The 25,617-nt window shown below is 48.6% G+C and overlaps 2 protein-coding genes across 4 annotated transcripts in view; one reads left to right on the forward strand and one right to left on the reverse strand.

The window, feature by feature from the left end:
• STAMBP (STAM binding protein) overlaps nucleotides 1–25,617 on the reverse strand; it is a 762,428-nt gene that overhangs the window by 520,313 nt on the left and 216,498 nt on the right. The gene's annotated exons all lie outside the window — the stretch shown is intronic.
• Nucleotides 1,309–25,617, forward strand: part of SFXN5 (sideroflexin 5) — a 109,455-nt gene continuing 85,146 nt past the window's right edge. For all 3 annotated transcript variants that reach the window (XM_080684752.1, XM_080684754.1, XM_080684753.1), the window contains exons 1-3: nucleotides 1,309–1,839; nucleotides 8,136–8,204; nucleotides 19,671–19,748. In XM_080684752.1, the coding sequence (XP_080540878.1) occupies nucleotides 1,738–1,839; nucleotides 8,136–8,204; nucleotides 19,671–19,748 (249 nt within the window). In that variant the 5' untranslated portion in view covers nucleotides 1,309–1,737. The remainder of the gene's footprint in view (nucleotides 1,840–8,135; nucleotides 8,205–19,670; nucleotides 19,749–25,617) is intronic.

A 25,617-nucleotide genomic window follows, 5' to 3' on the forward strand; every position in this document is an offset into this window, starting at 1 on the left:
ACCGCCCCTCAGGGCTTCTCCACCTCCCCCTGCTCTTGAGGGGAGATTGGGGCCAGCAGCTGCCGCTCCCACCCGCTGACTGCACTGGCCCTGCTCACACCTGCTGCTGGCACCGGTCCCAATCGCTCTGCGCCTTCAGTAGGTGCCAGTGGGGCCAGCGCCATCAGTGTGTGGGAGCGGCTGTCAGACAGGAGGGGGGGCGCGGTGGGAGGGGCTGAGGTCCGCCCCTGTGCCTACTGCAGCCTTGCAGCCCACAGTTCCTTTCAAGGTGCACAAATTTGTTCACTGGGCCCCTAGTACAGAGGATAAAAGACTTGATTGCTATTCTCAAACCATTTAGCCTTGTAGGGAAAGGTAAGCTACAAATCCAAGATACAAATGGTTCTTCAGGGCTAGCGGGAATTTCTCTCCAACTTTCAGGAACATCTGTTTCTTATAGTTCAGCTGTTGGAGGATGAACTGACAGTTATGGACCATACATTGTTAAGAAACACATGGGGAGGCATGAGCCAACCCTGCACCTTACCACAAGACTAAGGAGATCCAAAGTGGGGTTCCCTAGGGTCAAACTAAATATTTCTACTGTACTCTTGTGTGAAACAGGCAGCTCCCCTCTCCCTCCCCCTTTTGTTCATTATCCCTGCTGGTGCCTTGCTTTACCATCTGCAGTACTTGCCCTCCCTAAAGTCCTTGTAACCCCACTGAACCCCACTCCCCACTCCCAGTTCTCTTTCTGCCTAGGAATTAGCCCCAGGAGGGATCATCCTTGGCAAAAGGAAGTGGAAGCTGCTAAGGCTCCTAAGACCTCCTGTGCATTTAACTCAGCCAACAACTATAGGGCGTTCCCCAAAAATGTATACACACTTTGTATATTAATTCCAATGGGTTAAATCGGAAAAGAAACATCAACTGAGCTGTCAGCTTTTAGTAGTGTATACATTTTGGGGGACACCTGTATTTGAGTCCCTACTGTGAGCTCTCCCATGTCTGGCACCATGGACTTAGCAGTGAATTAAAAAGTCACAACCTCTGCCCTGTGGACTTTACAGTAGGAAAGAAAAGACACTCAAAACAAATGCAAGGGCTGCAAAAGAGAAGCGTTGGGTTATAGTGGGTTTTGTAGAAGTAGGGACATAGATTGGGAAACACACTGTTTACACTGTGGCCATAAGGAGAGCCAGTATCAGGCGAAGAGAAAAGTTAATAGTTTCCTAGGTACAGAATGTTCCAGGTTCGGGCGGGGAGACAGCATGCCCCAGGAACCGACTATCAGGGTGGCTATAGAGCACAAGGCAGGAGGCAGGGTGGGACAGAACTGCAGGAATATTCCGCAGTGCAACTCCTGCAGAAAGCCTTCGGAGAATAACCCTAATCCGCCTGAGTCCTGGCCATCAAGTCCGGGGTCCCATGCGCTCCAGGAGTGACGCCCATCGCAGCAACTCAAACTTCTAGGGGCAGGGAACAGGGAAGGGTCGCTTCGCGGTCCCCTTGGTGGGGACTTTAGACACGCACACTCGCACGGTCTGCAAACTGGCAGCGGGAACCCAATTGCGGTCTGCGTGGGTGCAACTCCGCAATCCAGGGTTGTCCAGCGTCTTGGCAAGAAAAACTACACTCCCCACAACACTCTGCGCCTCCGACTCGCTGCGGTTGCTCATGGCCAATCCGGAGAGATAGCTGTGGCGGGGGCCGAGGAGGGACATTTTAAAAGGGCCGGGATTGCGGGCGTCAGTGGCCATGGCGGATACAGCGACCACAGCATCGGCTGCAGCGGCAAGTGCCGCTAGCTCCTCGACCGATGCACCTCCTTTCCAGCTGGGCAAACCCCGCTTCCAGCAGGTAAGGACCGGGCTGTGGTCTGAGGGTCAGCGGGTGGCACAGGGAGGGTGAGCGAAGTCCTCTTCCAAATCCCCTTTAGCCCTAGGGTCTCGGATCCGCGGCCACCCAGGAGCCTGCAGCTACTGGATGGGGACCTCGGCCAAAGCCACTCCTTTTCCATTGGTCAGCGGGGTGAGCGAGGACCCCCACCTCGGCTCCCCATTGGCCATCGGCGCCGTCGCTCTGCGGCTGCTCGCGCCCTCCTGCCTTTCCCCGCGGAGACGCTCTGTGATTGGCCGCTGCGGCCGGGGATGTGGGCACCGGGTCCGAGCGGCTGCTGCAGGGTCGCCTTAGGTTAGGCAGCTGCCCACTCTGGGCGGAAAGTTCGAGTCCGGTCTGGAGGAGAAGTTGCTTTGGCCGAGATGCCTTCTTCCCTTTTCCCCGGGTGGGGACTGACCGCCTTTCCGAGCTTCTGGAGGCGCCCCCGGCAGCGTCAGTGCCCCGGTCACGCTCCCAGCCCTGCACCCCAAACGGGTCCGCCGTGCGCGACGGGCCAGGGCCACGAGCCGAGGGGTCCCTTCCGGCTGGCGATTCGCTGACGTGGCGAGTTGGCCGGCCGGTGCCCTGCGGCGGATGGAGCGAGGGCTGGCGGGGAGAGCTGGGTGCGGGGGAAACGCTGTGTCATCTCCGGGGCAGGCGGCCGCCGGGGCAGGAGGGTCCAGTCCCGGGAACAGGCACCGGCCTCCTCCGTTGCCCCCTCGGCGAAGGGTCTGGGCACCTGAGCCCAGCGCCGCCGAGCGCTTGGCTGTGTCCGTCCTGCTCGGACCCGTCACCGGGGTCCTATCCTTACGGGACCCCCGGTGGGGCATCGCTAACTCGTCCTCGGCCACGGAGACAGGGATCGAACCCGCAGCCTGCACGAGGCCGGGACTAGAGGCTGGGAGGGGCCATTCCCACGCCGCGGGCCGCCGCATACGCGGGAGCCCCAGCCTATGCTTGGGCCCCGGCTGCCTGCAACGCGGAGGAAATGAACTTTGTTAGGAAAAGGGCAAAAGACTTGGCTGAAGTGAGAGCCTAGGGTGGGGTGGGGGCAGCGGAGGCGGACAGAAAGAAGTTTGCAGGAAGAAAGGAAATGTGCAAAGGTCGGTTTTCTATTTTTATTATTTATTTATTTATTTATTTATTTATTTATTTATTCATTCATTTATTTATTTTGGTGGTGGTGGTGGTGGTAGAGAAACTGGTTCTTGCAAGGTGGTGCACTGAGCCTCGCGGATAACTAGGGAGCTGTTCGTAAGCTTTCTGAGAAAATGTTCCCACTGTTTTAAAAAACAGGACTTTAATTGCTTTAAAAAAGAAATCATCACAGCATGTAAGTGTCTGAGGTGAGACTGTGTTCCTGCCAATGTAGGGTGCCACTCCGGGCGAGACTGACAGGGGTGCCTCTGCCTGAATTTGAGTGATCCCTCATTGGCTCTCCCCTTTTCCCGGCCCTAGGCATTGGTCAAGGCTTAGCCAGGCCCACCTCCTGTGACATTACCCGCCAACCCCCGAGCCGCCGCCGCAGGGTACGACTCCTTTCCTCTGATACTCTGATTACTTGATCTCCTTAACTCCTGTGTGCACTTTTTGAGTGAAAGGGCTGATCTTTGCCTTTCCGCTGTCTCCATCCTAACCCCTAGACACATAGTGATGTGCGGGATAAAGATCTGTGCGATGGTTTTTCTCTGGGACTTGTTCTGGGACATTCAGTCACACAACAGACATTTATCAAGACCGTCCAAGGACTGAGCCCTTTGCTGTGATCCCTGCTGGAGCCATCAGTGCACATTTGAATCTCCTCGGTTCTGGCAGCCATTGCTAGTAGCTCTCTGGCAAGCCTCTGGAAGGCAGTAACAGTGTTTGCTTTTGAAGGGCTCCTCCTCCAGCACAGTAACCTGCCTCAAGCACAGCGCATGTGATCCCTGCATGTTAAAGAGCTTGGCTTCCCCCGCAAACCTGTTCCCTACCACACTGCTCCCAGCTGTGCAGGCAGCTCAACCCACCACCCAATTGACTCCTACGAAACCAGTACTTCCCTTCCTCACCCTCCCTTTCTAAATACAACCGGAGATCTAGTGTTCTCCTCTCTTAAATAGCTCTCAGATCCACGGGTCTCCACTGCTAGAATCCTGGGCCAGGCCCCAGCATCCATCTCCTGAGCCACCGTGGGAGCCTCCTAACAGGTCTCGCTGCTTCCACTTTCAGCCCTCCTTCTCCTCATGGCAGAGTCCCAGTGCAGGTCTGATCAAGTGACTCACCCCCCCACCCCAAAGCTCGAACACCCTCCAGTGGCTTCCCCTGCTTCTGAAATAAGGACCTCACTTTTGAAGGGGCCTCAAAGACCTGCATGGCCCACAGCTGCTGAACTCTTCTTCCTCAAATTGAGCCCCCACCCACCCCTTCAAACACTTCTTTTCACCATATTGGCTGCTTTCAGCACATGACTTTTTTGTGGGGGAGGGAGACACATCAGTCCACTGCACTGTTCACATTTCCCTGATTGTCACATCATATTTTAAATAATCAGTTTGTTTGAATCAGGATTCCAGAAGGCCCACACATTATATTTGACTGATATGTGCCTTCTAACCTATTATTTCTCTGCCCCTCCTTGTTTCCCTTGCTTATCTGTTGAGAATCTGAGTTGTTTGTCCTGTAGACTTTCCCACACTCTGAATGTGGCTGAAGGCATCTCTGTGGTGTTACTAAACATGTTCTGTTCCCTGTTGTTCTTTGTAATCTTGGAGGCCTTGCTTTTAACCTCTGCCCCATATTGCCTAATGGGAGGGGGCCCCCAAGAGGGGAAGAAGACAAGACAACACCTGAGAAGCTGTGGCCAACTGTGCTCCCTTCCCTCCTCATTTCTGCTCATTTCCTCTCCCAAACCTGCTCTTTTCTGCACTTCAGGCCCATTTTGGGCAAGTTGGGGCCCCTGGACAGGAAACATGCCTTTTCCCATTTGTATTTCAGTCTATCCAGAAATAAGTGGGGTTTTTGTTTGTTTGCTTTTTAAAAAACTTTCTTGTCCTTCAGAAGTCTCGCTTATCAGTGTCTGCTAAGATAACAGGGTTAGGTGTGTGCTGTGGGTGTGCTAGGCTCTAAAATCAGCTGAGGCCTATGGTGGCAGAGCATATGGGTTGCACAGGGCTCCCTCTGAGGTACAGGGAGCTTGCTGGGCAGGAAAACGCACTCTGCACTCCTGGGTGGGAGGTTTGTGTGGGCTGAGGGCGGGTCAACGGGGAAGTTTCTCATGCAGTTTGCCTGATTACAGTAAGTTCTACAGTGAAATGGCTTGTAGGTAATTATGTGTTGTAATAACTTCTATTCTACAGACTTAGTGGCTGCTTCCTAGGGCTGGCCCTGGGCTGGTTGTGCTGTGGAAAGGGTCAGTACCTTCTAGTCCAGTGGCTCTCAACCCCTGCTGCACATGGCTCACCTGATGCCTGGAGCCCCCCACCCCCACCCCGGGCCTCCCCCGCACCTCGGCCAGTAGAATTTGAATCTCTGGGTGTTCAGCTGGGTTTTGGAATACCAGGTGATTCAGTGTGCAGCTTGGTCCAGGATTAGTGAGCTGGCCCAGTCTTTCTGCCTTTGAGCTACAGGTTCAGAGAGTATTTTATTCCTACGCACAGTGATTTAGAGGGCTGGGTACAGGAGGGCTGAAGGTTCCTTCTCAGACCATTGCCTCAGCTGCTGCTCCCAAGGCCTGCTCTCCCCCAGTGGCTGTGGGGGTGGGAAGGCCTTGTACTTCAGGCCCCAGGCCCTGCTGAGAATTAGCTGACTCACCTTTCTTGTGCAAGGAACTGGAAGGAATCACGTAGCTGATTCATTCTTCAGGTAAAGAAAAAGGAAAGGAAAAACATCCATCGACTAAGGAAAGAGGGGGGCTAAATTCTGGAGCAGGGGGAGCCATACATTTTAAACTATTGAGAAAATAAAAATTAATTAGACTGAGAAAGTAGAAACCTTCTCTGCCATTCATCAGGCTGGGAGGACAGGCATTAAAACAGCTACAAAGAAACAGGGTTTCTCACAAGGACCCGCTGCATCTTAAAAGTGTCCCAACAACCTCCTCTTCCACACTCACTGAGAAATCACCTTCTCCAAGATCTCTGGGGTCTCTTATAAGGGCACTAATCCCACTCCCGAGGGCTGTGTCCTCAGATCCAACCGCCTCCCCAAGGCCCCACCTCTCATACCGTCATCTTGAGCATTAGGATTTAATCTATGAATATTGGGGGGAGGGCTCAAATATTCAGTCTGTAGTAAGAACCACAGTATAGTTACTACACTAAGTAATTTAATATGGATAAAATACTTTCATTAATCTATGGCCTACATTTTTTGTCAGTTGTTTCAGTAGTGTCCTTGAAAATATTCCCACCCCATTCCTGTCCAAGATTCAATCAAGAATCACATGATACATTAGTTGTCGCTTTAGTTTCCTGTAATGTGGGCTGTCCCTCAGTCCAAGCACAGTGATTTGTCTTTATGGCATTGTCATATTTGATGAATAAGGCCAGTTATTTTGTGGAATGTTCCTCAGTTTGGGTTTGTTTGATGCTTCTTCATGATTAGATTCAGTCCTTCCAGAATCCTGTGTGAGCGATACTGTGAACTTCTCAAGGTATCACATCCGGAGGCACACAGTATCCATCTCCCCTTCCTTGGTCCTTTTAACATGCCCCCATCATTTGGTGATGGGGTGGGGGAGTGGCGCTTCATTACTTTCTGGCGCAACAAAATGTACTAGTCTCCTCGGGTACCTTCCCTGCCCCAGCCCTGGAACTGGCTACTTCCCTGAGGAACCCTGATGCCTTTTAGTGATAAACAGAATCTGTATGTCATTCTGCCTCTTTACTATTCACTTACCATCCATCTGGCTCTACTTATTTCCCTGTTTATTAATTGGAATCATCCTCTTTATACGCATTTCACACCATCATAAGCATTTTTCTATGCCATAAACAATCTCTTTTAAATGGCGGCCTAGTGTTCAGTCGCCGTCCCGCCTTTACAGATCATGCCGCAGTGACGTCGCCAGCATACAGTGGACCTCTGACCAAACCTCTGGATGCCGGACTGTTTCCTTAGACCACGTTACCAGAGGTCATGTTGCCTGGACAGAAGCACCGTGCTTTAGGCCCTTTGAGCTGGAGAGTTAGGGAAGCAATGTTTCCGTGAGGAATGGCACGGAAGCTGGATCTCTGTGAAAGGCAGGAGGTGGGGAGGCTGCTCCAGGGCAGCGGGCGTGGTGAGCAGAGCTGGAGGCAGCGTGGGGCCTGGTGTGTGCAGGGGACTTCGAGGTGACCCGGGGCCTACTACAGGGTCTCTATCGGGAAGGGAAAGGAGCAGACGTTGGCCGCAGGGTCTGGTTTCCTAGTGAGCAAGGGGGTGGCGTGTGGAGGCGTTTGTTTCCTCGCTTCGCAGAGGGCGGTGCCCTGAGAGCTGTGGGGCTCTGGGAAGCATCTGGGACAGAGCCTGGAAGTGTAGCGAGGCATGAACCCCCAGCATTTGCAGCTTCTCCCTTTGTCCCCTAGCTTGGCACCCTGTCTTCTCCCTTGCTTGGCTTTGCCAAGCTGGCTCTGTCCCTAGGGCAGAGGGCCCAGCACCAGGGTTGCTGGGTTTCCTTTCATTGGGCTCTAATGCCTGTGGCCTGCTTTGCACAAAGCCCTTCTTTTCCGCGGACCCTGCCCTGGGGCAAGGCCAGAGGGAGTCGGCCCCTCGTCCTGGGCCTCACAGCAGCTCCTGAGCCATGGGTGAAGGAAGGCCTGGGGGCTGCACGCAGGGGGCTGAGGTGCTGGAGCTCTGCCTCTGGGGAACTTGACCTTGGAGAGGCACCTTCCCTCCCTGGAGAGGTCCTTGCAAGGCTGGGAGGCTGTGGTGGTCAGGGAAGGCTGGGAGAGGGCGGGGACCAGGTCCGACCTCCAGCCCCTGTGCTCAGTGGTGGGGGGGATGGGAGCTGCCGAAAAGCTTGGAGTGGATCTCAGGGCACTGAGGGAAAACAGAGAAAAATGGGAGGCACCTTGAAGAGAAGTTGGGATAGTCACTGAGCCTTAATGGTCTTTCTGAATTAATGCTAGAAAGCCCTCAGACTGGGAAAACTGCTCTCAGGTCACTGAGCAGTGAGGCCTCATTGGTATTCATCTCCCATGTGGGGAGTCCTGGGGACTGTGGGCCCCAACAGTGGGGGTGAGGTGTGTGGGGGGTCCCCCAGTGGCTGGAGGATGGTCTACAGAAGCTGATCTCCTCTCCTCTCCCACCCTCTTCTCCAGACATCCTTCTATGGCCGCTTCAGACACTTCTTAGATATTATCGACCCTCGCACGCTCTTTGTCACGGAGGTAAGTCATGGCTGTCACTCCTGTGGAGGCCCCTTGGCCTTTTCACCTTGTCACTTTAGAAGATCCGTGGCCATCTGTGTGTGTCCTCCATACACATTGTCTCATTTCATTTGGATCTCACCCATGTCCCTTCCAGGTAGGTAGATCATCATCATCACCATCACTTCAAACTTTAATAAGCTTATTTCCAACTACATGAATTACACGCTCATTATAAAAGTCCAAACAGTACAAATGTTTAAGTAGAAAAAAAAAAGTATCCTTCATACACCCTTCCTACCCAGTTCCCTCCTCTCATAGGTGATTAAAGTATAATTTACCTTTTACATGTGAACCATGCTATGAATTTTGGCAAACATTCATTCATGAATCCAGCCCCACAGTAACAATGTAGAGCATTTCTGTGACCCGAAAATGCCCCCTCGTTCCCATTAGTAGTCAGTCTTCCCTACCCAGCCCCTGGCAACCACTTAGCTGTTTTCTGTCCCTGCTGTCTGGCTGTTTCCAGAATGTCATATAAATGGAATACAACAGTGTGTGCCTGGCTTCCTTGCCTTCACATCCTGCTTTTGAGTTTCATCTGTGATGTTGCGTGTATCAGTACTGCATCTCTTCTCATTGCTGAGTACTATTCCACTGAACGGATGTTCCAGCATTTGTTTGTCCCTCCGATTGTTGATGAACACCTGGGCTATTATAAATAAAACCACTATGAGCCTTCTTTGTGTGGATGTATGCTTTCACTTCTGTGAGTAAATAACTAGGAATGGGATCGCTGGCTCATATGGTAAGTGTGGTAAGTGTATGTTTCACTTCATAGGAGACGACCAAACTGCTCAGAGTGGCTGCACGTTTTACATTCTCATCCACAATCTTCCAGTTGCTCGCCAGCCTCACCAACACCTGCTCTTGTCAAATTTAAACAGATTCCGTTTACTTCAGCTGTCCCAAGAAGCGTGTCTTTGTAGCCTTTGTATACGTATTTACAGATGTGTGTAGGAATGCATGCACACACAAAACAGCAAAGATTTGTTAAGCACTTCCTGTGAGCAAGGCAGGTTGTAAGCATTTTACTTGCATCAGATCATCAGATTAACTCAAAGCAACCCAGGAGGTAGATCTGTTTCAGTTCCATCCTGTGGATGAGGAAATAGACAGAGGGGAAGTCTCATGGGATGAACGCAGGTACGCTTGTCCTCGGAGTCCTTACTCTTAGTCGGTTTGCATTCCTGTTCAGGCAACAGTTCAGGGAGCTTTCCCAAGGTGACCGGGCGGGCCTCAGGCCTGAACTCCTGCGCCGGCCACACCCCCCAGCAAGTCACTGAGCCCCTTCGTGGGCTTCCTGCGTAGACAGCACTTCCCTGCACATCTCCGTGAGCACTGCCTGGCTTCAGCCCCGGAGCTGATGAGCTCAGGGAGGGAAGAGCCACGGCGGAAAGGAGCACAAGGCCTGCCAGGCACCTGGGCCTAGAACCACCCACACTGTGAGCGGGAGCAGCCCAGGGATGTGAGATGTGGGCGTGAACCTGGTGTGGTTTCCACTGCACCTCAGCAGGACGGAAGGCTCAGGTATTTTATTGCTGGTCCTACCTGCCCTCTGGGCCCACTGCCTCCTAAGGACAAGGCTGCTGTGCTTCCCGGCTCCGTCTGGACTCTCCTAAGGAGTTGTCTATGCCATCACACAAAAATTGGGAAGAGCACCAAACTAGAGAAACTCCTGACCTAGCCTAGAGTATGTGTCTTTCTAGAAAGTTCCAGAATGGTGCAAAACTAGATACAGTTGCCACATAAATCCCAACATAAATGCTACCTGTCGATGGAGGAGTCAGCAGAGGCCAGTGCTTAGCTCAAAAGATGGAGGTGCTAACGGTGGTCTTTGAGGGGTGTTGAGAGGCGACAGAGGGGCACCAAGAAGGTCGGGAGGCATTTCAGGGCTCCCCAGGTCACCTGAGCCAGAGCCGGCCGGGGCCTTGGGGATGGATGGGCGGCTACAGAGTGACCTGCTGCCTGTGCCGGGGGCTGACCCACCTCCAGTCCACCTCTCCTCGGTCCCAGACCACTTCACTTTACTGCTCTGTGCCTGTACCACATCTTTCATCTTCAGCTCTAACGTTTTGAAAGGCTGCAACATTCTTGTACATCACTAAACCATTTGGGTCTAAATCCCATTACTAAATATAAAAATCTCATGCTTTATTATTAATCGAACTAACTGTCAAAGCAATTATTTACTAGCTAGAAAATAAAACCACTGCAATGTAGTTTTAGAATATTTTTCAGATTTCATGTTCCCCTCCCCTCATCAAAGATTATGATCGACTTCCCAGAATGATCTTCACTTTCCCCCTAGCACTGCCTCGCCCTCCCCGACACCCCACCCTCCCCAAGAGTTGGGGACTGTTTCTAGCACTGCCTCCTGGCCTGTTGGAAAGTGTCTGCCCACAGGAGATCTTCTAGGCCCTAAAAACTCTGAAGAGCCGTGAGTGGGGTCTTCAGGCCCTCACTGGTTCTAGTCTAGGCAGGTGGCTTAGCAAGGCCACAGTGAGAAATCAGAGGCCCTGAGAGGCCAAGGGCTCCTCCCTGAGCCCCTCCCCCATGAACTGTGGCGCTGCCAGGAGGGCCAGACCCCCCTTCTGCTGGGCTCACTGACCGGGGCTCCTGTCTCCAGAACACTGCTTCTCTCCCAGGGCCCTTGGCTGGTGTCCTGGGAAGGAGAGCGTGGGGCGGCTGCCCAGTCGGAGGACGGGCCAGTTTGCCTGTGAGGGTGGGAGGGTCGTGGAGGACAGGAGGAGGTGGCCTTGGAAACCAGAGTTTCCTGAGGTGGACAGATCCTGGGCAGCGTGAGCCATCTGGTGACCCGGTTCTGGGGGCAGTCGCCGGCTGAACAGACAGACTCATCTTGAGAGAGTTTGCAGCTAGTTGTTTGCCGTTTTTGAACTGACCAAGCTTTCCAAAGATCCCAACCCTCTGTGTGTAATGAGGCGGAGGAAGTTGTATTCACAGTAATTTCTCTTAGGAAGAAGGCTGTCTTTGTTTTATCAATGTGTTGAGCCAGGCTTCAGAGAAGGAGGCTGGTCTGCTGGACAGAGCGGGAGGGGCTGTGCTTTGATCCTGGAGAAGAGAGAAGAGAGGAGGAAGGAAAGGGAGAAAGAGTGGAAAGGAGAGCATGTAACCTGGTGAGCTGACAGGCCAGTGCATGGGGGCGCTCTTTTAATGTTTTTAATAGTTTATTGATTTTTAGAGAGAGAGGAAGGGAGAAGTGAAAAACATCAATGTGAGAGTATAACATCAATGGCTGCCTCCTGCACGCCCCCTACGGGGGGAGCACCAATCCAGGCATGTGCCCTAACCCGGAATTGAACCAGCGACCTCTAGGACGCCCAACCAATGAGCCACACCTGGCCAGGGCCCTGGGGGCTCTTTTGAGGTGGGTGGTGCCTACTGTGCTTTGATAGTTGTCGACCCGACCCAGTATTGTTTCTTCCACCATCATTCCTGGAAAGCTGTCAGCAAAGTCTGCCTGGTTCATGCAATGTCCACAAGAGTGGATTATTTGAGGTGATATTGAGGGGGTGTGGTCTCCCTCAGGGTGCAGTGTGGGGGGATCAGGCCTGAAGAAGGAACGGCCAGGAGCTGGCAGAAGCCCCCAGCTTTGGCCCTCCACAGAAGTCATGGAATTCCACCTAGGCCTCTGAGGGCAGCGGTGCCCCCGCTGACATCCAAGCTACTTTTAATTATGGGCTGAAGGTAAAAGGGATTTGCTATTCTGAATTCAATAACTATTCGAGGGAATGAATGGTTGATAGGTTATCATCCTGAAGAGCATAGAAAACTAACTGAAATAGTGTTAATAGCACGATTTCAATACTAGCACTGGATTGGTTAGTGATCTGAAACTTGGGGCTGTAGTGTAGGCTAGAACAAGTCAGTAATTATACTGATGTTGGGAACCATCATCACCTGGGAGTAGGGAGATACAAATACGAAGTAGGGAAAAGACAAAGAATTATGTGATGTTTGAATTAGAATTGGAGGTATCAGTATGAACTCATGATTTACACACACACACACACTTCCCAATTTCCTGGCTCTGTTCACTGAAAGGGCCTAGAAGCAATGATACCCAGTAACAATGTACCACTCACCATCCATAAAAGGAACCAGGGCTTCCTGTAGAGATGGCCAGATCCACATACGGGGCAAGGAGAATTGTTACAGAAAGTAAGAAAGTGCACAGAGAATGACGGAGACCTGGTAAATGGCTTGTAGGGCAACCCACTGGCCACATTTGGGACAATTCCAACATTAAGAAGAATAAGAGCAATGGATTATAATATGTTGGGTAATAATAATAAACCCATGAGTCCATAGTAATATTAAAAATGTGGGAGAGGGAAGCTCTTCTTTGCAGAAGAGTGTCAGCTAATAAGCATAGAAGGAAATAACCATTGTGTGATCATTAATGGATGCTATTTCCGTAGAGCAAAAGATTGTTGGGAACAGGATATTTGTGTGCTCTTTAGCAGTATCACCCTAAGGATTATTTACCAATTACAAAGGGGGAAAGGTACCTTTACGGTGGTTGGAGGATACCCCTTTAACCAGATGACCACACTTAGCATCACTAATACTGAAAACAACTGACATTATATGCCTGCTGATGTAATGTGATTCTGGTATTAATCCCTACCTATAGGGAAATATATGAACGTCTGAAGAAGAAAATAAAAACTGCTTATTACCCCACCTGCCAGAAATAATAATCTAGCATTTTGATGTATGTTTATGTTCAAAATTAGGATGTTTACATAAAATGTATAAATGTAGCTCTATATAGATACATAAAGAATCATATATGATATATTTGTATACATAACTTAAATGTATACATAATATATATTCTTTTTCCATGTAACATATCATGAGCATTTTTCCTTGTCATTAAATGTTGTTTCAAAATGTGTTTAACAATTGCATGTAATTTCCCATGTAGTTATTCTATGTTTAGTCGTTTTCTCTATTGTTGACCATTTGAGTAGTTTCAAGTTTTTTTTTGCCATTATATTGCAATAAATATCCTTGATCATAAATCTCCTCATTTTCCTCTTTATTTCCTTTGGATAAATTCCTAGAAGTGGAATTTCTGCATGAAACGCATTTTAAGGCGTTTGAATATGTTGCCAATTGCCCTGTAAATTGTACCAACCTGTACCAAGATTATATCCATTTATACTCTCACTAGCAGTGAGTGAGGATGTCCATTTTAAATGCATTATTCTAATTTAAAAAATCTTCAGTGGAATTTTAATATATATACATTACTGATTTTTAGAGAGAGAGGAAGGGGGCGGGAGTGAGAGAAACATTGATGTGAGAGAGGAACATTGATCGGCTGCCTCCTGCATGCCCCCTACAGAGGATTGAGCCCCCATCTTGCAACCCTGGGCATGTGTCCTGACCAGGAATTGAACTGGCAACCTTTTGGTTCATGGGATGACACCCAACCAACTGAGCCACACTGGCCAGTTTTAATGAAATTATTTTTTATTTAAAAAAGTTCCCAAATGTTAGTACCTTTATACACATCAAGTTCTTGCCCATCAGCATACATTTTTGGCATACTTATTACATTGGACATAGACTTTTTGTTTGCTTTTTTCATTCACTTCCAAGTCTTCCTAATTTTTTAAAAAGTTTAGTCTTACAGTATAGATAACCATTATCATTAGACTTATAGGCATAACAGATAGGTTGTTACTGTCTTTTGTGATTCCACGGCCCCCTCCCAAAAAAAGAAGTCGCAGGCATGCCACTTACACCTGTGCTAAATTTATTTTTTAGAATAAATCCCCAAGAGAAGGATATTCAGGCTAGAGGCCACGATTGTTTTTATAGTTTGTGGGATAGCTGGACAGATTAATTTTCTAAAAGGTTATAGTACCTGCCACGCTGCCGGGATTATATTGGTTTACCTCACACAGGCCCCCTGAAGGCGCCCAGGGGTCAGCCGCCCGGAAAGCAGAACCTCTCCCCACGTGTCCCTGGTTTCCTCTCCCCTTGGGCCTGCCTCCCAGAGGGTGGCTCGTGGCTGGTGGGAGCCACAGCAGACAGCCCTGCGAGTCCGGGGCTGCTGGGAGAGAGCAAGAAGGGGCTTAGGAAAGCCCGGGAAGACAGAGGAGGGCTTGGCTCTCTGCATGCGCAGAAATCACCAGCTTTGGCCCACAGTCCCACCACCTGGGGCCACAATAGGCATGGATCCAGCCAATGTTGCAGACAAGATAAGGATGCAGGCCCTGCACTGGCAGGTGCAAGACTGGCCCAGGTGAGAACAATCAGATAGCTCAATGCTGCGCAGTTAACACGATGTGACATAACCTGCTGCCCCCCACCCCCTGCCAGCAATCCCTGCTCCATTCCCTCATGCACACCCCACCGCACTGTCAGTTCATTCTTCCTGACACTTGACACTGCTCTTTCTTTTCCATTTTTTTTTCAGTTCTGCAAGCTTGGGATTCTCAAAGCTTTGCCTGAAATGCCCGTGTTTCATTTGTACCCGTTCTCTAAACCCGCTCTCCATTTTCTCTGTCAAGCTGGGCTTAGCTTGGAATGAGAGTGAAAAAGGACCTTCCTTTTCTTGTCTGGGCTATCAGCTTTGGGTTGGGGGCAGGATGCAGGCCTTGCTGTGGTTTCTTTTTGAGACTGCCCTGCTCTCAGTTACCGTGGTGAGGACAGGGGGTTCTTCCATGCCGACATCTCGGGGAAATGGCCCAGAACTGGGACGCAATGGGTTTCCAGTGCTATCCACCCACTCTGTGACCCTGAGCAAGGAAATGCCCTTCCCTCTGTGGCCCCAGTTTCTCAGAAAGGGGGTGGCCACATGGTGCTATGACATACACACACAGGGCGTATTTTTATTTGTGTCCTTTGTGGACAGGGCACAGTCTCTTGGAATCCGGGGAGTCTGTAAAACCTGCATCACCGTCGATCGACATTGTTCTGATGCTGTAGAACCTGGATTCCTAACCCTGACCATGCCCTTTGCCTCTTCCTCTAGAAGCCTCAGCCATGCATTTTTGTTAAATGCGCATTATATGTGGCCCTGGGTTGGTGATGGGCTGGGGTGGGCATGTCTCGTGGTTCTACAGAGATACCTAAAACCAGGCCCCTGCTCCCTGCTCCCTGCACCTGGCAATCTGACAGGTAATGTCAGCACACAGGCAGGAAGTGGGCGGCACCTCAGAGCAGTGCAAGCCCAGTGCTCTCTGCCTGTTCACAGGAGGGGATGTTTCCGGAAGATTCCTGGAGAAGTGAGCCTGGGGGGATGAATGGGGTTGGTGATGGACTTGGGGAGGAAGGGTGTCTTGGTGAAGTGAACAGTGTGGGCAAAGTCAGGAGGTGGGAACATGGAGGTACCAACTGGAGAATGGAGGGTCCCTTTACCAAAAGGAGGGTGAAATATTTCTGGGCTTTCCTCCCATCCTGGCCAGATGCGGTCACTCCCATCATATATTTAATGTATTAGATGTTACTCTACATTAAATATGTTTATCAGTTTGCCCTCCTCCCTTAACCAAGCAGGAATTATACTCAGTCTGCACTTAGTTTCGGGGGGTGCTGGGCTACCCTCTCTGCCCCCCTAAACAGATTAGTTTTCCTTCTGATGACTCCCCAGCTTTCCTTTCTGTGCCCTTCCCTTCCTGTGTCCCTCTGTTCCCGTTCCTGTCTGGCCCGGTCTCCCCTGTCTGTGTCCACCACCCTAACACTCCATGCCTGTCCCTTTGCTTCCTTCTTCCCCCTGGGGATTTGGGGCCAGAATTCTCCTCTGTCCAAATTCCCTGCCCCTGGAGCAGACCTCCCAGGTTTCCCGAGGGGCCTTCTGGAGACCATGCCCCTGGCAAGTACTAGGAGACGCCCTCTGGTGACACTTTTTGGCAGGTGAGCCAGAGGCAGGCAGGCTGTGGTGGAGTCTGGGGGCAGCAACCTGAGCCGTCCATGCCCCCCGGCCCCCGGGGGCCCCGGAGAAGAGCCCCAGTCTTATCTCCAGCCGGCTGGGCTCCTCACCCGTCTGCATTCAGGGCCTGGCTGCCTGTTCCTGGTTGAGCTGACGTTCTGCAAAGTTCACCCTCCCACTGGCCTCCAGCTTTCCCTGCCGCCCAGGGCTTTCCGCCAAGCCTCATAATGCATAGGCGTGAGGGGAGGGTTGACTCTCCTATCTCTCAAGTGTCCTGAAAATGGCCCCCTTCTCTGTGGGGAGACCCGCCCCAGAGCAGCCAGCCTTCAGGGACCTAAGATAAGTGGCCTAGGCACCTGTCTGTCCCAGAGAGTAGCCTGGAGCCTCTGACAGGGGGCCTGGCTGAGGGCTAGGAAGGCCCGGAAGGAGAAGAGCAGGTTCTAGCTTCCTTCAGTCCTGGATTCTCAGCTTTGTCTTCAGGAACTTTGGATTTAGTTCTCCCTCCACCCATGCCGAGATCAGAGCTCTTGGGAACCCATTCTTGTGGCAGGAGGCCTCCCTTTGATGACCGTGTCAAATGAGATGGAAATTGGCCAGGTTGTTATAGGAACTTGGATGAATCCCTGGAGTGGGAAAATAATGAGAACACGGGGCCATTCACCATTCAGCGGTGGAAAGTGGAGCATTCATTGTCTGAGGGCAGAAGCTGTGGCCCAGAGAGGAAGCAGGCTTGAGGTGGGGGGCTTGCTGCAGCACTAGGAGGCTTTGAGGGTGGTGGGGGACAGAGAAAGGGTCTGACTGAACTGCTCACTTTCTATCTGTATGACTTTAAGCAAGTTAAAACAACCATCAACATGAAAAACAAATGTATGAGACTGGAAGGAATAGCACTCTACTTTTGCAGCATTTATCTCAGTGGTATGTTTACAGGTGATTTAAAATTATTTTTGTGCTTTCCTATGTGTGTGTGTGTGTGTGTGTTGTTTTTTTTTTTTTTCTTTTCTCTCCTGGCATTTTCTCTAAACAGCAGGAATTAATTGAAAGGGGAACCCTGAAAACACAAAGCTATCTCCAGTTTGGGAGCACAGATTCTGGGAAGGCTCCCTGGAGTTTTGGAATTGATATGCATATATTTCAGTGGTTCTCAACCTTTCCAATGCTGCGACCCTTTAATACAGTTCCTCATGTTGTGGTGACCCCTAACCATAAAATTATTTTCGTTGCTACTTCATAACTGTAATTTTGCTACTGTTAATGAATCGTAATGTAAATATCTGTGTTTTCCGATGGTCTTAGGCGAGCCTGCTAGTGGTTCTCAACCTGTGGGTCTCGACAGGTTGAGAACTGCTGTTCTAGAGCCTAAGACCATCGGAAAACACAGATGAATGGGCTTATGTTGAGGTCTTGGCACTCCTGTTTCCGGCCAGCCTTGTCCCTCCTCTGTCAAAAGGGGAATGGTACACTGCCAGTGTGGCTCAGTGGTTGAGTGTTGACCTATGAACCAGGAGGTCACAGTTCCATTCCTAGTCAGGGCACATGCCTGGGTTGTGGGCTCCATCTCCAGTAGGGGGTGTGCAGGAGGCAGCAGATCAATGATTCTCTCTCATCATTGATGCCTCTCTCTTCCTCTCTGAAATCAATAATATATATATATATGTATATATATATATTTTTTTTTAAAGGAGGGGAATGGTGGGTTCACTTGATTTTTTTTGCCCAAACTGGGCATCCCTGGTGGCTGGGTCCCTCACCTGACTTTGACATAGGCTACCTTCTATCACTGTTGTCTATTTATTACTAATTTTTTGAGGTACAACATACATACAGTAAAATGCACATATCCTAAGTTTATTGCTTAATGGATTTTGACATATGTTTATACCCATGTAACCAGCACTTAGATCAGACATTTCCATTTCCATTACCCTGGAGGGTTCCCTCATGTCCTTTCCAAGTCAGTACCTCCTGAAGGTAACACTCTAATGACCTCTACCACCATAGGTGAGTTTTGACTTTTTTTAAAAAAAAACTTTATATACTGTATTCTTTAACATCTAACTTATTTTGCTTATCATGCATATTAGCTGTCTATTGCTATGTAAGACATCACCCCAAAATACAGTGTCTTAAAACAACAACAGTCAATTATTTTGCTCACTGATCCTCAATTTGGGCAGGGCTAAGAGGGGATGGTTTGTCTCTGCTCCATGCAGCATCAGCTAGGGCAGCTTGACAGGGGGATGGAAGGTCCTTTCCAAGGTGGCTCACTTGCATGGCGAGCAAGCTGGTGCTGACCATCAGCTGGTGGTTCAGCTGGAGCTGTGGGCCAGGCCCTCAGTTGCTCTACATGTGGTTGTTTATATGGGGTGCTTGGGCTTTCTTACAATATGGCAGCTGAGTTCCAAGAGAGCAACCATCCCAAGAAAACAAGGTGGAGGTGCAAGGCATTTTTATGACCTAACCTCAAACTCTATTTGTTGAGGCAGCTATGAAAATCTTCCCTGGATCAAGGTTCGGGGGCATAGAGGATGTGAGAAGGTTCTAGAAGAGCATGGGGAATGGGAGATATTGGGGTGGCCATTTTTGGAAAACACATTCGGCTACATTATGTTTGTCAAATTCATCTACGTTGTAACATATTTGTAATTTGCTTTTTAAAATTGTTGTATAATATTTCATTGTGTACATAGACTACAATTTAATTTATTCAGTCTATTAATGACATTTGAATGTTTGTAGTTTTGGGCTATTTCAATAGTGCTGCTAGTATACAGATGTTTTGGTGGACAGAGGTGGCCATCTATCACAGTTGCTGTCTCTTTAGCTTTAAAAATTTTTTAAATCATACAATTCTTATCCTATTTTATTTTCTCTCTTTCCCCATCAGTTACTGTAGCCATATGCACTTTAGTATGTAAATCTCTGCTAGTGTTTTTAAAATCTTGAAAAGAAATTATAGCAGTATTACATAAATATGTTTTCTTTATAAAAACTTTCAGTATTGCAATTAAGATTAAAGTTCCTTATGACACTCCTTGCCAAGTCGGGCCCTTTCCTCCTACCCCAAGATAACCCTTGTCACCAGTTTGGGGTGGTCTCCTCCTGGAGCCTTTTTTGATGCGTTTACACACATAAATATTCCCATAGAAATTACTGTTTTCTGTGTGTGTGTGTGTCTGTTTTGTTTGGTACAGTGCATGGTATCATATGGCTCTGCAATTCGCTTTCTCACTCAAAAAGTATCTTGGGAGTTATGGCCATAGAATCTCATGTAGATCTACTTCACTTTTTAAACTGCCGAATAATGTTTCATAGTATTATTATAGCACTGCCATTTGGCCATTTCCCTAGGAAAGGACGTTTAGGTTGCATCCTCTTTGTTGTGCAGCGTGTGTCTGATGAATTGGAGGGCAGGCCTGTCAATACTTGATCAACACAGATGCCTTCTGGAATGGGAAAGAGTTGCTGGAGCCCTGGGTCTGTGCCCCTCAATGTCCCCTTTCTCTTCTCTGCAGAGACGTCTCAGAGAGGCTGTGCAGCTGCTGGAGGACTATAAACATGGGACCCTGCGCCCGGGGGTCACTAATGAACAGGTAACTCTGCTGGAGGTGGGGAAGGAAGGAAGCCACAAATTCCTAACCTTTTCCCTGCAGCCAGACCACTCCTTTTTCCTTCAGTACCCACTTCGACTGCGACTACATACCCCTGTGGGTCTCTGGCTTTTGGAGGACTTACTCAGGTCTCTCAGTACCCTGAGTCTGGTGGGAAGCATGGCGGCTGGTGAGGCTGGAGAGGCCCAAAGGCAGTAGTTTGCTGGAGCTGACGTGTGTACCTCTTCCCAGTTCCACAGTCAGTGACATCATAGTGACAGCTTGAAATCAGCCACTACAGGAATATTTACACCACAGAAATTGGCAAATGCTACAGATTAGGACTCTTTCCCCCAAAGAATTGATTAGTAATTACTTACCAGCATACTACTTCCCAAAAGTTCAAGTTGAGGGTGGGAAAGGGGGGCAGATGGTGGGGACTAGGCTAGGACACTGTAATTTTTTAAACTTTGTTTTATCTTTATTGTTGAAAGTATTACAGATGTCCCTGCTTTTCCACCACTGACCCCCTAATTTTTTTTAATAGTATGTAAGAACTTGAACTAGAGCTAAATGAAATATTGGTGGTTGTGTTTGGTTTCGGGGAGGAGTAGAGGGATGTAGTATAAGGCAACTTTAATGATACAGAGACTGATGGTTAATGTACCAAAGTGGTTTTTTTATTCATAAACTTTATTTCAAAAACTTAAAAAATTAATTTCACATTTTTTAAAGTAATGTGTGTGCGTAATTCAAAAATTCAAATAGTACTAAAACATTTGTAAGGAAAAACAGTATGCTGCCCATCATCCCTCTTCAGTTCCCATCCCTATTCCCAGAAGCAAATACTTTTAGCTGTCTCTTCAGATAGAAATCTATATTTCAAACTAACATGTTTATCTATACTGCTATTTCTCAACTAATTTTTTTGTGTTATCTATTATGGTAGTTGAGAACCCAGCTCTCTTATATCTACCCCCAGAAACATGCTTCTCTCCCCAACTCTCCTCACCGTCCCAAGATAGTTATTATGGTTTGGGGGTCTACGGATATTCAGTATTCACATTATAATTTTATAAATAACATTTACTGTAGAGTCAAGTTGGTTGTATCATGACTGTTTTCTGTTTTTAAACTTTATGTTTTATCTGCAGTTAATGGTTGCCTCTTTTTTCCTTATTAGCATAGTTTTCTTTGTCCCATCTCTCATTCTCACTACACCCTCTAGGGCAGTGGTTCTCAACCTTTCTAATGCCACAACCCTTTAATACAGTTCCTCATGTTGTGGTGACCCCCAACCACAAAATTATTTTCGTTGCTACTTCATAACTGTAATTTTGCTACTGTTAACGAATCGTAATGTAAATATCTGTGTTTTCCGATGGTCGCCACCCACAGGTTGAGAACCGCTGCTGTAGAGCCTAAGACCATCGGAAAACACAGATATTTACATTACGATTCATTAACAGTAGCAAAATTACAGTTATGAAGTAGCAACGAAAATAATTTTGTGGTTGGGGGTCACCACAACATGAGGAACTGTATTAAAGGGTCGCGGCATTAGAAAGGTTGAGAACCACTGCTTTAGGGGTATGTTCAGTGCCTTCTTTCAATCCTGAAGACTCCAGCCCTTCATTTCTATTTTTCCCTTGAACATGTCCTTCCAGGGCCCACCTGCCTCCAGCTCCAGGCCTTCCTTTTCATGTTTGTACACTTCCATTTTGGTGGAATACCTCTTCCAGTAGCTTCCTGGGTCAGGGGGGAGCGGGGGGAGGGAGAGAAACATTGGAAGAAAATTTTGAGTACTTTTATTTCTGAAAAATTGTGACTCTGCACTCAGCCTTAATTGACAGTTTGGCTGAGGAGAAAATTCTAGCATGACAATCATTCTCCTTCAGAATTTTGAAGACATCACTTAGTTGTCTTCCAGCTTCCAGGATAGCGGTTGAAAAATCCATGCTGTTTTATTCCCAATTCTTTGCAAGTGACCTCTTTTCACCCCTTGGAAGGTTTAGGGCAGCCGTGGGCAAACTACGGCCCGCGGGCCGGATCCGGCTGTTCTATCCGGTTCTCTTGCTCTCCCCTCCGCTCCTTTACTTTGAATTTATATTAGTTCACACAAACACTCCATCCATGCTTTTGTTCCGGCCCTCCGGTCCAGTTTAAGAACACATTGTGGCCCTCGAGTCAAAAAGTTTGCCCACCCCTGGTTTAGGGTCTTCTCTTTATCTATACAATTTATTTCTGAAATTCCACAATGCCTCTTTTTTAAAATTCATGATTCAGGATTCCTGGTGACTCCTTTCAGTCTGAATACTCCTCTCTTTCGGTTCTGGCAAATTTTCTCAGCCTGTTTATTTAATTCTTCTCATTCCGAAACTCCTATCAGCAAACATTTCACATCTTATTTTTTTAAAAATAAATCTTTATTGTTCAGATTATTACAACTTTTCCTCTTTTTTCCCCCATAGCTCCCCTCCACCTGGTTCCCATCCCACCCTCTGCCCTTACCACCCCCCCCCTCACTGTCCTCATCCATAGGTGTATGATTTTTGTCCAGTCTCTTCCCGCACCTCCCCACCCCCTTCCTCCCCGAGAATTGTCAGTCCACTCCCTTTCTATGCCCCTGATTCTATTATATTCACCAGTTTATTCTGTTCCTCAGATTTTTAATTCACTTGATTTTTAGATTCACTTGTTGACAGATATGTATTTGTTGTTCATAATTTTTATCTTTACCTTTTTCTTTTTCTTCCTCTTCTTAAAGAATACCTTTCAGCATTTCATATAATACTGGTTTGGTGGTGATGAACTCCTTTAGCTTTTTCTTATCTGTGAAGCTCTTCATCTGCCCTTCAATTCTGAATGATAGTTTTGCTGGGTAGAGTAATCTTGGTTGTAGGTTCTTGCTATTCATCACTTTGAATATTTCTTGCCACTCCTGTCTGGCCTGCATAGTTTCTGTTGAGAAATCAGCTGACAATCATATGGGTGCTCCCTTGTAGGTAATTAACTGTTTTTCTCTTGCTGCTTTTAATATTCTCTCTTTGTCTTTTGCTCTTGGCATTTTAATTATGATGTGTCTTGGTGTGGTCCTCTTTGGATTCCTTTTGTTTGGGGTTCTGTGCACTTCCCGGACTTGTAAGTCTATTTCTTTCACTAGGTGGGGGAAGTTTTCGGCCATTATTTCTTCAAATAGGTTTTCAGTATCTTGCTCTCTCTCTTCTTCTGGCACCCCCATAATTTGGATGTTGGTACGCTTGAAGTTGTCCCAGAGACTCCTTACACTATCTTCATATTTTTGGATTCTTTTTTCTTTTTGCTTTTCCGGTTGGGTGTTTTTTGCTTCTTTGTTTTTCAAATCTTTGACTTGATTCTTGCATTCCTCTAGTCTGCTGTTGGATCTCGGTATGTTATTTTTTATTTCAGTCAGTGTATGCTTAATTTCTAGTTGGTCCTTTTTCATATCTTCGAGGGTCTTGCTAAATTTATCGGCCTTTTCTAGAAAATTCTTGAAAAACCTTATAACCGTGGTTTTGAACTTTATATCCAGTCGTTTGCTTTCCTCCATTTCTTTCATTTGTGATCTGTTTCTTTGTCTCCGCATTTTGGTTGCTTCCCTGAGTTGATAGAGTGGCTTTGTGTGCTAGGTGTCCTATAGGGCCCATTGGCTCAGCCTCCCCAGTTACCTGAGGTGGACACTCTTGGTGCACCCCTTTGTGCGCTGTGTGCACAGTCTTGTTGTAGTTAAGCCTTGATTATTGTTGGTATCATGGGGGGAATTGACCTCTAGGCCAATTGGCTGTGAGGATCAGCTGTGTCTACGCTTGGAGAACTTCTGTGCTGGAGACACCCTTATGAGACAAGACTTGCTTCAATGGGGCTTTGGTGCTCACTGAGTCTGCCCCCTGAGTGTGTCCCCTATGGATCTGAGGAGTTGTAATCTGGATGGTCCCACTCTGACCCCTGGGTACACTGGCTCTTGGATCTCCAAGGAGGTGCTAATTTAGCCTCTGCCTGAGGCCACCCAGCAGGAGCTATGGAGAGATCTGCAGATTCCTCTTCTTTGTTTGGGTTTTGGAGGTGCCCAGATGAGGCCCAGCTGTGAAGCAATGCAAGCTGCTGTGGGGCCTTGGGCCTTCTTTTGGATGTTCTGGGTCTCACTGACTCAGCTGCAGTTTGTTAGGTAAGTTTAGAATTCAAAGGACCAGGCCATTCATATGAAAAAGCCTCTGCGCTCAAATTGGATGGGGCGGAGTCTCAGAGCGGGGCAAATAGCAATGGCTTCCCGTCAGCCCTGCTCTAAGAGGCCCCTGGGTCTCAGTGTCCCGCGGTAATCACTGCAAGCACCTCTGAGAGAAAGCTGCTCTCGAGTTTCGCCCGCTGCCAGACAGTCCAGTTTCTCCCCGAATGAGTCTGGGTTCCCAGAGTCTCGCCCGGAACTGGAGTTCAGAGCAGTCGGGAGCTTTTGTCTCCCTTGCGCTTGAAAAAGCCAGCTGCGTCCTCAGTTGCCAGCCCTCTCCGTGTGCGCACTTGCGCCTCCATACCTCTGCCTTCCGCAGCTCCTGTGAGTCTCTGTGGGCTTTTCTCTCTCCTTCTAGTTGTAGAATTTCCACTCAGCCAGCCTTCCTGTGGTTCTGGATGATGTCTGTTTTGTCTTTTAGTTGTAGTTGTGAAATTGTTGTGCGAGGCAGCAGTTTAGGTGTTTACCTATGCCACCATCTTGGTTTCTCTCAATATTTCACATCTTAGATCAACACTCAGGATTTCAATTTCTGTGAGCTCTTTGACTGGTCTTATTTATTTATTTATTTATTTATTTATTTATTTATTGATGTATTATTATTGATTTCAGAGAGGAAGGGAGAGGGAGAGAGAGATAGAAACATCAATTATGAGAGAGAATCATCAATCTGCTGCCTCTTGCATGTCCCCCACTGGGGATCGAGCCCGCAACCAGGGCATGTGCCCTGAACGGGAATCGAACTGTGACCTCCGAGTTCATAGGTCGATGCTCAACCATTGAGCCATGCTGGCTGGGCTATTTATTTATTTTTTAATAGAATCCTCTTCCTGTTTTGTGAATACAGTCTCCGCATTCTGGAAGCCAAGGAGGGGAAGGAGGATGGGGTCCCAAAACTCAGTGCAGACATTCACTAATTTCCCTGCATTTAGCCTCACCTACTCCCACCTTCCACTGTGCTAGCGTTCCCAACTTTGGAGTCACTGTAATTCAGTTTCTTCAGAAGGCTGATAAACCTTCAGCGTCTGGTAGGGATGCAGGTGGGGCGGTAAGAGTCACCTTTCTATGCGGTGAAGGTCTGGGGTATTACAGCTCTGAGGACAGACTTTCGATCGATCCCTGTGTCTAGCCCTATGATTAGCCCTTTTTTTCTGTGGTACCTGGTCCCTTTGAGTCTTAGCTTTGCTGTTGCCCTTGGGGTGATGGGCTGGCTCCTTAGGCATGCCCTCTTTAGGCATTAAGGGGATGTCTTCCTCCTCTCTGCTGGGTCAGTTACTAAAACTCTACTCATCTTCCATCCAGACACATGTTGCTGCCCCTCCTCTGCTGTTGTCTTCTCTCCCATTATTTTGGTAATGATGTGCGCACTGCCCCCCCTCCCCCCTTCCTCTAACACCTTCAGGCACAAAGCCCACACTGGGGCTCTGTGCTGCCACCCGACACACCAGTGCCTGGCAGGGTGTCCTGGGGGCAGGCAGCTTGGCCATCAGTCCTCCCATTCCAGTGCGTTTCGGTGCGTCTTTAGGGAGCACCTACAGGCCAGGCTTGGTGCCAGGGTCTGGGGAGAGATCAGGTAAGAGCAGAGGAAGGAGGGACCCAGACGGGTTTCTGGAAGAGATTTCTCTCCGG

The sequence above is a fragment of the Plecotus auritus genome, assembly GCF_963455305.1.
Source record: "Plecotus auritus genome assembly, chromosome: 8".
Lineage (NCBI taxonomy): Eukaryota > Metazoa > Chordata > Mammalia > Chiroptera > Vespertilionidae > Plecotus > Plecotus auritus.